Source organism: Capricornis sumatraensis, chromosome 10, assembly GCF_032405125.1.
Source record: "Capricornis sumatraensis isolate serow.1 chromosome 10, serow.2, whole genome shotgun sequence".
NCBI classification, from domain to species: domain Eukaryota; kingdom Metazoa; phylum Chordata; class Mammalia; order Artiodactyla; family Bovidae; genus Capricornis; species Capricornis sumatraensis.
The window spans coordinates 103,795,466-103,809,849 of record NC_091078.1 but is presented as its reverse complement, the minus strand read 5'-3'; the positions used below and the strand labels follow the sequence as shown (position 1 = coordinate 103,809,849).

The window sequence follows — 14,384 nt, the reverse complement described above, 5'->3', positions numbered from 1 at the left end:
TCCTTGACGATGGCAGAGTTTGACCCGGCTCCCTGCTACCTGCGGCTGGAATCGTCCTCCGGCTTCCTGACAACTTCCTAACGTGCTGGGACCCGGTGATGCCTCCCGCCACCCTGCTGGAATAGTGTCCACCAAGACACTTTGCCACGTCCCCTGGGGCCCTGGGCATGGGGGACTGACTGGCCTCCTCTTCTGACCTCCTCCTCTTCCTTGATTCTCACACCCCGACCTCTTTTCCGTCTTGCGGTTCCTGTCACCCCCTCTCCCGCTGTTCTCTGTCTCCCTGCGTGCCGGCCGCAGGGAGTGCCGCTGGTCCGTGCCACAGGGCCTTCGCACGTGCTGTTATCACCTCCTGGCTTGCTTCTCCCACTTGCTAGCACGGCCGCCGCGCTTGTGCCAGGAGACCCTCGGCCCAAGTGTCGCCGTCTTGGAGAGGCCCGTGCGGCCCCGTCTTGCCAGGGTCATCCCTCACAACCTCCTTGTTCCCTTCTTACGTGCTATTTGTCTCTTCCGTCCACCAGGATGTCGGCCACACGAGGTCTTGGCCGCCGGGGGTCTTGTTCGTGGCCGCGTCCCGGTACCTGTCATGGAGGCTGGCAGGCAGCAGGTGGGCAATGAGTGTCTGCAGCCTGGAGGCCCCAGGCTGTGCTCCCTGGCCAGGCGGATCTGCCTTCCGATATCTGAACCACCTTTTACCGTTGGTGTCACCGTGGGCCCGTCTGGGCCCGTGTTTCCTTATCTGTCGAGCATGGTTGAATAAAATCAACACGCTGGAAGTTCTCAGGCCGGTGCTGGGCATTCCGTTGGTGCCGAGGAAGCAAAGGTTAACACGAGCCTGATCAACAGCTAACATCCCTCCTGACGCTTTGTGCCAAGAGCACGTTTATTTTTCCCAGGGAATTAGATGACTTCCTCTGATCAGACATGGAGCACCGGGTCGTCCTCCAATTTCCCTTTTAGCCTTGGCTGCCAGGAAGCTTCCTACAACGGCGAGGTCGCGGGGGCGGCCCCTGGCTTCCTGTTAGCTCTTCAGCACAGCACTTCTTTTCTCCTGCTCTCTCTGCTCCTTGACTGTTCACTTTCGGCTCCGCACCACACGTTTTTTTACTTTTGACTGTAAGAGATACATATAAAACGGACCCGCTGGGCCGTTTCTGAATGGACACCTCACTACCGGTAAGTCCATCCCCACTGGTGTGTGAGCGTCCCCACCATCCTCTCCAGAGCCTTCCTCTTCCCAAGCCGACCCTCTTCCCCGTTAGGCGCGCCCCGCCCGCCGCCGCGCCCACCATCTCGCTGTCGCCTCTGTGGAGCTGCCTTCTCTAAGGACCGCGCGTAAACGGGTCACATAGCCCGTGCTCGTGTGTCTGACTCGCTTCACCGAGCAGTGTTCTCCACGTTCACCCGTGTAGTCACAAGTGTTAGCACCCCCTTATACGGCTGGGTAATATTCCGTTGTGTGCAGAGAACCATGTAATGTTGGTCCATCTGTCAGCTGATGGACGCCTGGGTTACTTTCCCCTTTTGGCTAGTGAGACTGATGCTGTTGTGAACATCGGTGTGCAAACACTGCTTCAGGACACGTGTTGTGGTGGTTCAGTCGCTGGGTCGGGTCCGACTCTTTGTGGCCCCACGGACTGCAGCACGCCAGGCTTCCCTGGCCTTCAGCATCTTGCGGGGTTTGTGTCGACATCTTAGGACATTACTTTCTTACCTTTCTGAGCCTGGGGTGATCCCAGCCCAAGTTGTATAGCAAGCAAAGCTAGGTTTGGGGGTGGTCTCTTGGCTTAGGCTCCCTGACCTGCTTTTGTGCGCACGCACGCGCGTGTGTGCGTCTGTGCGTGGCAGAGCCTGTGGTCCCTGCTGGCGCCCAGGCTGCTCCCCCCCCGGCTCACACCGGCACCCTCTCCAGACACTCACCCTTGGCCGACAGGCGTTGCCCCCCCCACCGCCGCAAGCCCAGGACGTGATCTCCGGCTGTCGTCCCTCCGCCATCGTCAGCAGGTGACCCTCCGACATGCCTGACGGGGGTGAGCCCTGGGCGCTCCCCGTGGGGTCAGGCAGGTGTCAGACTACGGCTCCATTGCCATCACGCCCCCTTTTCTCTTCTCCCAAAAGGGGTCTTGCAGTGGGCCCCGTGCCCCATCTCGGGCTCTGCCTCTGGGGGGCGCCAGCGTGCCACTCCAGCTTTCCCTCCCGTGCGTGTGTCTCGTGTGGCTGTGCGGATGACGTCGGATTCTCACACCGTTGACCTTCCAGGCTGCCCGGGTAGGAGTGGGCTCCTTGGCGGTTGTTTAGTCGCTCAGGCGTGTCCGACTCTTTGCAACCTCATGGACTGCGGCACGCCAGGCCTCCCTGTCCTTCACCGCCTCCCGGAGCTTGCTCAAACTCATGTCCCTTGAGTCGGCGATGCCATCCAACCATCTCGCCCTCTGTCGTCCGCTTCTCCTCCTGCCCTCAAGCCCTCCCAGCATCAGGGTCTTTTCCAATGAGTCAACTCTTTGCATCAGGTGGCCAAAGTATCGGAGCTTCAGTTGCAGCATCAGTCCTTCCAGTGAATATTCACGGTTAATTTCCTTTGGGAGGGACTGGTTGGATCTCCTTGCAGTCCAAGGGACTCTCAAGAGTCTCCTCCAGCACCACAGTTTGAAAGCATCATTTCTTCAGCACTCAGCCTTCTTTGTGGTCGACCTCTCACATCTGTACCTGACTGCTGGGAAAACCATAGCTTTGACTATACAGACCTTTGTTGGCAAAGTGACATTTCTGGTTTTTAATATGCTCTCTAGGTTTCGAGGCTCCTTGGAGTGGACTTCTTGGAGTGGGCACGATTCCCCAGCTTCTACTTAGAGAAGAGACAGTTCCTAGCCCAGAACACTAGGCGGTTCCGGTAGAGACTCTAGGCAGGAAGAAGCAGGGACCCCCGCCTCCCCTGGGACTCTCTTGCTTGTGTGTAGACAGGAGAGGCCTGGGAGGGTTCCAAAGGATAGAAATGGGGTGCCAGGGGGAGCCTCGTGATGCCGATGGACAGTGAGCGTGGACCTGCCGTCAGGCCCAGCTTCAGATTTTCCTAGAGAAATTGGAAATCCAGGTTGACTGTAAAAATGTTCTGATTTTATGTGTCATGGCATTAAATCAATTATATAAATTAGTAACACTGCAACGTTAATAACAGCAACTAGTTTCAGAAGCACTGTGTGGGTTCCAAACATACCCCGTGGACAGACGGTGGGGTGGCTGGTTGGCGCTCACCCTCTGCTTGGACCTGGGGGCAGCGGACAGTGGTCTGGACAGGCTTCTGGGAGATGCTGGGGCCAGCGCTGCTCTGTGAGGTGGCGGCCAGCAGGCCAGGTGGTCCCGATTACTCGCGTGCTTGTAACTGGTGTATCTACAAGGGTCCTGAGTGTTTATTTCCCTTCTGTCATCCCCAGCTGCTTGAGAGCCTCAGCGTTTGGCTGTGTCTGCCTCGGGTTTAAAAGAAAGATGCCCCACAGATATTTTTAAAGTTTTGAAGCCACACCAGTGTCAACCTGAGACTTCGTTCTCATCTGGGGTTGCCCAGTAAAGACGTAGGATGTCCAGTTACGTTGGAATTTCAGAGAAACAATGGAATAAGTATCTCCCAAATATTGCACAGGGCTGACTTAGTACCAAACAGCGATGCCTTGTTTATCTGAAATTCCTCTGTAACTGCATGTCTTGTGTTTTTATTGGCTAGCTCTGGCAAGCCTGTTCTCGTCAGAATCAGAAGGCTCAGCGAACTGGAGAAAGGAAGAATTCCCTTATCTTGTGAGTCACTGTCTGTCATGTGAGGCCAGACCCCACGCTCAGTAGTGGAGCCTTGGTAGTGGTGATGAGTTGGTGCCCCGTGTGGGGGGCACCAGGGTGGCCTTGCCAGCTCCCAGAGTGTGAATCCGGGGCTTCTGTGGACGGGTGCGCTGTAGTCCATTTATGGGGGTGGGGGTCATCTGAATGGAGGAACATGTGTCTGTGTTTTGGGGGGGTCAGTGACGGGCGCTCTCAGCCGGGCAGTGAGGGCACGGAGGTGTGGTCAGCATCACCACCCCCTGCTCCCTGGGCGCCCTGTGGATGCGGGGCTGTGGGACGGTAGGCATGTCTCCCTGGGCACCCTTGGAAGACAGCCTTGCTGAGCGAGGCCCGGCCCCGCCCTGCCCACACCCGGCTTGTGAGACCCTGGCCCTGGGGCTGCATCAGAACCCCTCCCTGGCAGAGCTGTGGTCAGCCCGGGCCACCCCACCTCCCCGCTGCTGCCCCGAGCCTGCCCTGGGCCTGCAGAGCGGGACGACCCCAGCTGAAGGCATCTCCCATCTTCCTTCCCATCTAAAGGCCTCTTGTTTCTGTCTCTTGGTGATGGAGCGTGAGGCCCCGAGAGGACGCGCATCAGTGGCCATCACCGCGGGCTGCAGATCCCTCGGGGGGACCCCGCGGGTCAGGAGAGCCCAGCGCCCGCCCCGCACGCACGAGTGCCCCTTTTGCAGTGTCCGCTCCAGGGCTCACGTAGGCTGCTGGCACTGTGACAGGCGTAGTCTCATCGTCAGTGTGCGTGCCTTACCCAGCTTGGCTCATCTGCGGGTGTCGGGAGAGCTTGGGGGAGCCTCTGTGTCTCCCTGGTCCCCAGTGAGCCCCTCCTTCGGGCCCGGCGCCCCCAAACCCGGCCCAGCCACAGGCCCTGGGCAGTCCGCCACAGGGTCTCTGTGTGTCCCCCACTCTCTGGCTGCAGGAGGTCAAGAACCCTTTCTCAGCCCTTCCTCCCGTGATTCCTCTTTTTAGGTTGGGGGGGGGCCCTGCAGAAGCCAGGCATTTGGGGGGCTCTGTCCAGCAGGGGCCCTGGGAGAACAGCAGTGGGCATCCCCAGAACGGCGTGTTTGGATCCGAGAACCAGCCGCGTGGAGATCGTGCCCTCGCAGTCCTCTCTCGCGTGCGGGTTCCCAGTTGGCCTGCTTGTCTCCGAGGACGGGGAGCTCCCTCTGTCCCTGCAGCCCGGTCTGTCTCTGAGCCAGAGGGGCTGCCTTTGTTCGCCCATCTCTGTGGTTTGTCATGTGGATCTCGGGCCTCCTTGCTGTGGCGTCTTCCACGCGCCTGAGGCGGGCCGTGGGGCTCGGCCCTTCCACGCGCCTGAGGCGGGCCGTGGGGCTCGGCCCTTCCACGCGCCTGAGGCGGGCCGTGGGGCTCGGCCCTCGCCCAGGGACGCCTGGCTTCTGGCCCCACTGCGCACGTGCTCCTGTCCTCACCTGCATCCTTACCGTCCTCACCTGGACCGTCTCTGGGCTTCTCAAACGCAGCCTGGCCCAGTCTCCTCTGCCCGCCGTGGCCCCCCTCCATGGAAGCCCCGGCTCCACCCATCCTCCCAGACACTCGGGCCCAGACCTCCGCTTCCCTGGACTCCTTACCCGCCACCCAGGCTGCCAGCCGGTCCTGCCACGCCCTCTCCCGCTGCCCATCATTTGCGCAGCTTCCTGCTCTCAACGCGGCGGCAGAGAAGCCCTTTAGGTCGAGCACCCTGTCAGATCATTCCCGGCTCCGGGGCTCCCTGGCCGTTACCACCTGGCCCTTGCTCGCTGGGCTCCACTGTGGAGGGTGGACCCGCGGGTGGGGGGCACCCCTGTCCCTGCCCAGTCCTGCCTCAGGCCCTCTGCACTCGCGGTCTCTGCTCTGCTCTGCCTCCCGAGGGGGACGGGGCTCAGGCCTCCACTCCAGTGGCACTTCCTCAGAGAAGCCTTGCCCGACTGCCCTGGCTGACACAGCCTCTGCCCTGCCCCGGCCTCTTCCTGTCCCATTTCCTGGCTTTCATTCATTTATGTCTCCATTGTCCTCACAGCCGCCTGGCGTTCAGTGATCTCCGGAGTCCCTGTGGGCTGGCACCTGCCTCGCCACGCTGGGGCCACAGCGCTGGCGGACAGGCCCCGTTTGGAGGGTGCCGGCCTGGGGGGCCTGTGCCCTCACTCGGCCGGGTGGCTGCGGAGGCGGGCGGCTGCTGCTGCTCTGCGACCGCCGAGCCGCGCTGTCACCGCCCAGCTGGCCGGGCCCTTGTGCCACCGTCGTGCCCTCCCGTGTTCGCTTGTGGTGTCCTCCCGTGTTGTCTCGTGGTGTCCTCCGTGTTCTCTCATCGTTTCTCCCGTGTTCTCTCATCGTTTCTCCCGTGTTCTCTCGTCGTTTCTCCCGTGTTCTCTCATGTTCTCCCGTGTTCTCTCACCGTTTTTCCCGTGTTCTCTCGTTTCTCCCGTGTTCTCTCACCGTTTCTCCCGTGTTCTCTCGTCATTTCTCCCGTGTTCTCTCATGTTCTCCCGTGTTCTCTCACCGTTTCTCCCGTGTTCTCTCATCATGTTCTCCCGTGTTCTCTCACTGTTTCTCCCGTGTTCTCTCATGTTCTCCCGTGTTCTCTCACCGTTTCTCCCGTGTTCTCTCACCGTTTCTCCCGTGTTCCCTCATGTTCTCCCGTGTTCTCTCGTTTCTCCCGTGTTCTCTCGTCGTTTCTCCCGTGTTCTCTCACCGTTTCTCCCGTGTTCTCTCATGTTCTCCCGTGTTCTCTCACCGTTTCTCCCGTGTTCTCTCATGTTCTCCCGTGTTCTCTCACCGTTTCTCCCGTGTTCTCTCATGTTCTCCCGTGTTCTCTCACCGTTTCTCCCGTGTTCTCTCATGTTCTCCCGTGTTCTCTCATCTTGTTCTCCCGTGTTCTCTTGTCGTTTCTCCCGTGTTCTCTCGTCGTTTCTCCTTGTTCTCTCATCATGTTCTCCCGTGTTCTCTCGTCGTTTCTCCCGATTCTCCCGTGTTCTCTCGTTTCTCCCATGTTCTCTCACCGTTTCTCCCGTGTTCTCTCATCATGTTCTCCCGTGTTCTCTCATGTTCTCCCGTGTTCTCTCACCGTTTCTCCCATGTTCTCTCACCGTTTCTCCCGTGTTCTCTCGTTTCTCCCGTGTTCTCTCGTTGTTTCTCCTGTGTTCTCTCACCGTTTCTCCCGTGTTCTCTCATGTTCTCCCGTGTTCTCTCACCGTTTCTCCCGTGTTCTCTCATCATGTTCTCCCGTGTTCTCTCACTTTCTCCCGTGTTCTCTCATGTTCTCCCGTGTTCTCTCACTTTCTCCCGTGTTCTCTCATGTTCTCCCGTGTTCTCTCATCTTGTTCTCCCGTGTTCTCTTGTCGTTTCTCCCGTGTTCTCTCGTCGTTTCTCCTTGTTCTCTCATCATGTTCTCCCGTGTTCTCTCGTTTCTCCCGATTCTCCCGTGTTCTCTCGTTTCTCCCATGTTCTCTCACCGTTTCTCCTGTGTTCTCTCATCATGTTCTCCCGTGTTCTCTCGTTTCTCCCGATTCTCCCGTGTTCTCTCGTTTCTCCCATGTTCTCTCGTTTCTCCCGTGTTCTCTCATCATGTTCTCCCGTGTTCTCTCACTGTTTCTCCCATGTTCTCTCATGTTCTCCCGTGTTCTCTCATTTCTCCCGTGTTCTCTCGTCGTTTCTCCCGTGTTCTCTCATGTTCTCCCGTGTTCTCTCTTCATCTCTCCCGTGTTCTCTCACCGTTTCTCCTGTGTTCTCTCATGTTCTCCCACATTCTTTTGTCGTGTTCTGCCCAGCTCAGCCAGGTGGTGGGCAGCATGAAGACTGTTTCCTCTTTCTCTCTGTTAAAAACACAGTAAAGTGAAGTCCCTATCCTTATATTTCCTAGGTGTGAAATTCACAAACTTAAAATACTAGTGATATTGCTTCATTGTGTTCGTTTCTGAATCAGAGGACTTTAGCAGTGACTGACGTAGCTCCGGGGCGGGGAGTGGGTGGAGAGGGACCCCTCATCTCTGACCAGGAGCACGCGGCCCCAGGCGGTGCAGGCCTGCTCCCGAGTCGCGGCAGGTCCCAGGGCCGTGGGACCACTGGCCTTTGTGAGGATGGAGGTGAGGGGACGAGTGAGGACCTGTGAGAAGGTGACATTTGAGTAGCTTGTAGAGGAGGCTGAGGAGGGGCTGCGGGGGTCACATGAGGGCCCTGGAGGGCAGGTCGGGGTGGCTCCCACAGGGAATCCAGGCTGCTCCTTGCTGGCCGGGAAGCCGTGGGGTCAGCTGCTCTCAGAGCACACTGGCTTTGCAGAGAAAGCGATCGGGGAGGGAGGCGGCAGGCGGCTTCCAGGGTACTGGTTGGGGGAGGGAAGTGTGCGGCTTGAGCGGGGCAGGGCTGTGGTGATGGAGGTGGGTGGGCAGGGGCTGTGGATGGAGGGGGCGGGCAGGGGTGGGTGGAAGGAGGCGGGCGGGTGCATGGAGGGGGCGGGCAGGGGTGGGTGGAGAGGGGTGGGCTGTGGTGATGGAGAGGGGCTGGCAGGGTGGATGGAGGAGCAGGGCAGAGGCGGGGAGCTGTTCACAGGGCCCCATGAATAGACGGCATTGGCGTGTGTGTGTGTGTGTGTGTGTGTGTGTGTGTGTGTGTGTGTATGTGTAGGACAGTGTGCGTGCAAGGCTAATTCTGCAAACGGCAGTAACGTTTGCTGAGGAGGTTGGCAGAAGGCTGCCTTGCAGCTAAGCTTGCAGTCATGGGAGGTCTGTTGGGGGTTGTTCCTGAGCCCTGGGATCTGAGGGCCACCTTGGTGGGGGGCTTGGTTGCTGCGTGAGACCTGGGAGGGCCTGGTTCCTGCCTCGCATCCACCTGGCTGTGTCCTTTGGCTGGTTGCCCCGGGCCTTTGGGCGCATGGCTGGGAGTCAACCTGGATTTCGGGGGGAGACAAGCTGGGTGCTGCCGTGTGCACATGCCTGGGACCATGTCTGCGAGAGCACCCGTGGTGTCCCGGCACACAGGCGAGGCTTGGTGCCACGGTGTTCATAACTGCCTGGAGGACTGTGGTGGGGCCTCTGCCTGCCCGTCACCCGCGTTCCTGTGGCCATGTGCCCAGTGAACACGTGTGATGTGTGTGTGTGTGTGCATGCGGGACTGGGGGCAGAGGGTCCCACTTGGGGACGTGTCAGGAGGCGGGTGAGGGCGGGGGCCGCGGTCCTGAGCTGGGTGCTGGCAACCCTGTACACCACCCAGGTGAGAACCACGGTGACCTGTCTGTGCAGCGTCTGAGCAGGTGGGAATGTGTGTGCAGGGATGTGGGCCGAGTTCCGCATGCGAACGGAGGCGGTGAGGCTGTCCAGCCATGCCCTCACGTGCTGGCGTGTGTGCCAGGCATGCACGCGAGTCCCCCCACCCCCACCACGCGGTGCTGACCCCTGTCCTTTCTGATTCCCCCAGGGCCTCGCGGGAGAGGACGGTCCGTCTGGAAGCTGCACGTGGCTGGCTGTGGGGCATGGCGCGACTCGGGGAGCCTGTGGGAGCCTGGCTGGCCCTGGCCCTGGCCCTGGCCCTGAGTCCCGGCGGTGCAGCAGTCCCGGGGCAGGACTGCACGGGCGTCGAGTGCCCCCCGCTGGAGAACTGCATCGAGGACGCGCTCGAGCCGGGGGCCTGCTGCGCCACGTGCGTGCAGCAGGGCTGTGCCTGCGAGGGCTACCAGTACTATGACTGCCTGCAGGGCGGCTTCGTGCGCGGCCGCGTGCCCGCCGGCCAGTCCTACTTCGTGGACTTCGGCAGCACCGAGTGTTCCTGCCCGCCGGGCGGTGGCAAGATCAGCTGCCAGTTCATGCCCTGCCCAGAGCTGCCGCCCAACTGCATCGAGGCCGTGGTGGCGGCCGACAGCTGCCCACAGTGCGGCCAGGTGGGCTGCGTCCACTCCGGCCGCAAGTACGCCGCGGGCCACACAGTCCGCCTGGCGCCCTGCCGGGCCTGCCACTGCCCCGACGCGGGTGGCGAGCTCATCTGCTACCCACTGCCCAACTGCCATGGAGATGCCACCCCCGGAAATGCCTCGGACGCCGAGGAGGGGGACCCTGAGCGGCATTATGAGGACCCCTACAGCTACGACCAGGAGGTGGCCGAGGCAGAGGCCCTGGCGGGCGAGCTCCAGGCGGGCGCTGGGGGCCCAGCCGCTCTGGGAGGCGGGGGTCAGCCACCTTCAGCCCTCCAGGCCACTCTCTGGCCGGCCGCCCTCCCCAGGCCCACGGCAGCCGCCGCTCTGGGTCCCCCGGCCCCCGTGCAGGCCAAAGCCAGGAGAGTGACGGACGACGGTCAGGAAGACAGGGAGGCACCGGCCGTCCGGGAGCAGCTGGCCGCAGGCGGCCCCCGGGGGCTGGACGGACGGCCGACGGCAGGCCCGATGCCGGCTCACCCTGTCCGGGAGGAGGGGGCCGAGGCCAGGGCCGGGGTGGAAGAGAACCTCATCCCCGACGTGCAGGCCACGCACCGCCGTCCCGGGCCCCCTCCCACGCTCAGCGTGCCCAGCATCCTCCTGACCGAGACCACGCAGGGCCCCCCCACGGGCCCCACCGAGCCCAGTGCCCCTGCCGCCCTGACCACACTTCAGCAGGAGGTCCCCCGCGCCCCGCCCACCCAGGAAGTGCCCCAGCGGCCGGCCGGGCCCCGGTCCCGGCTGGAGGAGGAGGAGGACCCCAACTCCGTGCACTCTGTCCCGAGAAGCGGCCTGGAAGGTAAGACTCTTCCCTGGCTCCTCCAGGGAACCTCGTCCAGCGGAGGGCGTCTTCGGGTCCTGGTGCCAGCCCAGGTCTGTGCTCAGCTGGAGAGGGGTTGGGGAGGGGGGAATCTGTGGCCGAGCCCACCCCTCTGAGGGAGTCCTGGGAACCTGTTTTCCAGAGACCTCTGTCCACGGCAGGGGGTCCACCTCCTGTCCAGGCCTGGGCTGCTCACTGTGAAGACCTTCACCGGGCATCAGCCGTGGGCAGGCCCTGTGGGACCCTGGGGAGGCAGGCATGGGCCCGGCTGGCCCTGGTCCATGGGCTGTGAGCGGGCCACCCCTGGGCGGGGTCCAGGAGGGTTTCCTGGGGACGGGGGGCCCGTCTGTCCAGAGCTGTGGCCCTTGGCGGGTGTCCACGGTGTGCTGAGGCTGAGACTGCAGGCCCCCGGCCCGGCGGCTCCTTCCCTGCATCCTGCTCTCAGTGGACGGTGCAGAACTCGCCCTCACCGAGTGCCTGCCCCGTCTGTGGCTTGATCCGCGCACAGGCTGGGCGCTGGGCTCCTGATTTTCAGCTCACCAGGTCGAGGGTGGGAAGGTGTGGTTCGTGGTCTCACGGCAGGAGGTGGCGGGCTGCCACCAGGGCAGCGGGCTTCCGGGGGCGGCTCCTCACCCAGGCCCCCGGGCCTGCAGGAGGTGGGGAGCGTAATGAAGTCCACGTGTGCCCGAGCGGGCGGGCTCGCAGGCCTGGCTCCCAAGTCTGTGCCTGCAGCCTCCAGGGTTTCCAAAATAGACACAGCCCCCCACTCCTCTGCTTGCTGCCAGAGGCCTCTGTGGCTGTGGGCCTTGGAATCCTGGAGGCTTGCTTTGTTCTCGGGCGCCCCAGGTTTTTTTCCTCTGCCTGGGCTTTCTCAGATGGTTTTTGGGGTGTGGCTGTTGCTGCAGTCGGCCAGGGGGTAGGGGCCCCTGACTCAGTGCCCCTCGTCCCATCCGAGGGTTGTCCTGGCAGGGGCCTGGCGGAGGGCGCGGACGGGACAGGCTGGGTTTCTTGGTGCTCTGGGGAGGGAGGTGTGGACCGTGGGGGGCAGGTGGGGTGAATGCCAGTGGGACCCAGGAGTTTGGCCCTGGCCGCATGAACAAGGACCGACCGCCGCCCATCACCCCATCCATCTCGCCGCTGCCTCCTCCTCACCCTGACCCCTGACCCCTCTGCCTGACCCCTGACCCCTACCAGTTCTCCTGGTCTGTAACTCAGGCGGGCACCACTTTGTGCCTCGCTCTCTCCATCTATAAGCGCAGGGAAGGCCCTTCGTCGGGGGCGGGGAAGGGTTCTGAGGGTTAAATGAACTAACCCATTCAAGCTCGGAGAGGGGCACAGCGCTGCTGAGTAATTAAAAATGCTCGCTGTGATTATCCACCCTCTGTTTCTCAGTCCGCCTACTCAGTTTCTACAACAGACGAGTGCGGAACAGCCTCTCTGCACCAGGGGTCGGGCTGGTGAAACTGGGCGGGCACAGCCTCTGCCCTTTGTGGTCTGGTGGGGGCAGAGGGCACGCGTGGATGGGCACACGGAATTATTCGTGGTCACCACCATGCACTCAGCGTGGGGAGGGGGTTGCGGGAGGCCTGGTGGGTGGGGGTCAGGGGTCCAATGGCGCATTGCTGGGGCAGCCAGGGCCTCTGCGCCTTCTGGCTGCTGTTGTAGGGAGTGGCTGGGGGATCCCGAGGGAAGGAGGGCCCTTGGGTGAAACTGGGGAGCTGGTAGCTTGATCCTGCTTGCCTGTGGGACCTGCTGAGAGGTGGGTCACGGGGCAGAAATGCTCCTCGGCCATGCTGCTGTGGCAGCCCGGGCCTGGAGAAGGTGGTTGCCAGCCATCGCGTCAGGCCTGGCTCGGGCAGGGTTCCGAGCCTTGCCAGGTTCCCGGCCACCTCTGGGATGTCCAGATGGGACCTGCTGGGAGCCACATGCCTGACTCCCCCGTGGGGAGAGGGGCTCTGACACCTCCTGTCACTCGGGGACTTCTACCGCTGGGCTGGCAGGATGGAGGGACCTGGGGACCACCCCACCCCGCCCCCCTGTGCACAAGGGAGGGAACCTGGGGTCAGGGTGGCCCAGCTAGAGGCAGCCCCCTCCCCAGAAAAGGACCCCAGCGAAACCTGCAGGCCCCGGGACCGTGTGGGAGGAGGAGGCCCCCCCGCCCCCGGATTTTGCTGGGCAGGGGTGTTTGAGCTGCTCGACGTCTGGGTAATAGAGAAGCTTTGACACTGAGATAGCTGCATGCTAACTGCACACCCCGTATCATGCTCGAGGCCTGTGCCCGCACGGTCGTAAACTCTCTGAGATCAGAGGCCCTTTCAGTCATCACAGCTACCCCCTCGGCACACGGCGGAGGAATCGGGCTGCTTCCCCACCAACACATGTGCAGGAAGCAGCGGGCCCACCTCACCCCCCATTTCTCCACATCTTCACCCCAACAGTCACTTCCGGTGCCCGGCCTGCCCGGGGGCTGTGACGCATGCCAGATGTTCCCCAAAACCCAGCGCGGCCCTGTCGCCGGGACCGTATAGTTCAGCGGAAGAGAAAGCTCGAGCGTCGTGGGAGTGGAGCGGATGTGCTCTGCGGGCCTGTCCAGGGGATCTGACGTCCTTGGAGATCAGGGAGGGCTTCCTGGAGGAAGGGCTGTTTGAGCAGGAGGAGCTGTTGACCGAGTGGCAGTGGGGAGCAGAGAGTGTGTCTGGCAGAAGCCCTGCAGGTGGAGGGGAGGTTGGGTTGGGATGAGGCTGTGTGGCTGCGGCGAGAAGAGGCCCGGGAGGGGCAGTGTTACCCTCAGCACGAAGACAGGGGCCTTTCCCCAGGGGCAGGGGGCGGCCCTGCCGGTGTGAGGCAGGAGCTGGTACAGTCTTGCTTGGGTCCTGGAACGCTTCCTCCGGGTGCAGGGGCAGAACGTGGGGCCTTCAGCGTCTGGGGTTCTCCAGGGTCCCCCAGAGTCCCCGGGTTGTGGGTCGATCGCCGCAGACCGTCGCCTCTGCTGTCCTCTCCAGTCCGGGCGTGTGGGAGATTTAAACTCGCGCCGGGTCTGAGAGGTCCCCGAGCACGGCCGGGGGACCCGAGGGAGCCAGGCTGGAAACTTGGACAGCTGAGTCCATGTCCTGTGCGAGAGTGCCTGGCTCCCGGAGCGGCCTGGAGAGGGGGCGTCCCCCCGCCCCCCATGCTGAGCTCACAGGCAGGCCAGGTGGCCCTGCCCCAGCCCACGCCGCTGGGAGCAGACCAGGGACCTGGGCGCCCCCCGGCCCCTGCCCGTCCACGCTGAGTCCCCGGGCGAAGCTCAGCCTCGCTCCTCGTGTGACCGGATGCCACCTTTCGGAGCCCCAGGTTCCTCACTGACCCCGCACAGCTGGGGCCGGCCCCCGCTGCCTCTGGTTTTGTTCAGTCATCAGCCGTCTTCGACCCTTCGTGATCCCTTGGACTGCAGCACTCCAGGCTTCCCTGTCCTTCACCGTCTCCCGGAGTTTGCTCAAACTCCTGTCTCTTGAGTCGACGATGCCACCAGCCGTCTCATCCTCGGTCGCCCCCTTCTCCTTTGTCTGCCGTTGGGCTGAGGGTGCACGCCAGTGCCACGGGTTAGTGTCTTTCTGCAAAGCACCTTCATAAGTGCTTGGATTTTGTTGCACACGTTTAGAAGACGTCTTGTGAATGCGAGCTTCCTGGCTTTTGTTGGAAATCGGCTTCTGTGGGCCCACCAGGCCCCTGTGTCCTGGGGCAGCCGCCAAGGGATCTGAGAAGGGGCTGCCTGCCCGTCGGGGTGCAGGGGTGGAGCTGGACTATCCTGGGCTGGTTCCCCTCAGTTTTGTCAGTGGCCCGGCCCCAGTTGGCAGCTGGGTGGTG

At 62.4% G+C, this 14,384-nt stretch overlaps 1 protein-coding gene across 3 annotated transcripts in view; it reads left to right on the top strand.

Moving 5' to 3' along the window:
* The window catches only part of FBLN2 (fibulin 2), a 63,474-nt gene that overhangs the window by 10,893 nt on the left and 38,197 nt on the right, over nucleotides 1-14,384 (top strand). For all 3 annotated transcript variants that reach the window (XM_068981765.1, XM_068981764.1, XM_068981763.1), the window contains exon 2: nucleotides 9,229-10,517. In XM_068981765.1, the coding sequence (XP_068837866.1) occupies nucleotides 9,284-10,517 (1,234 nt within the window). In that variant the 5' untranslated portion in view covers nucleotides 9,229-9,283. The remainder of the gene's footprint in view (nucleotides 1-9,228; nucleotides 10,518-14,384) is intronic.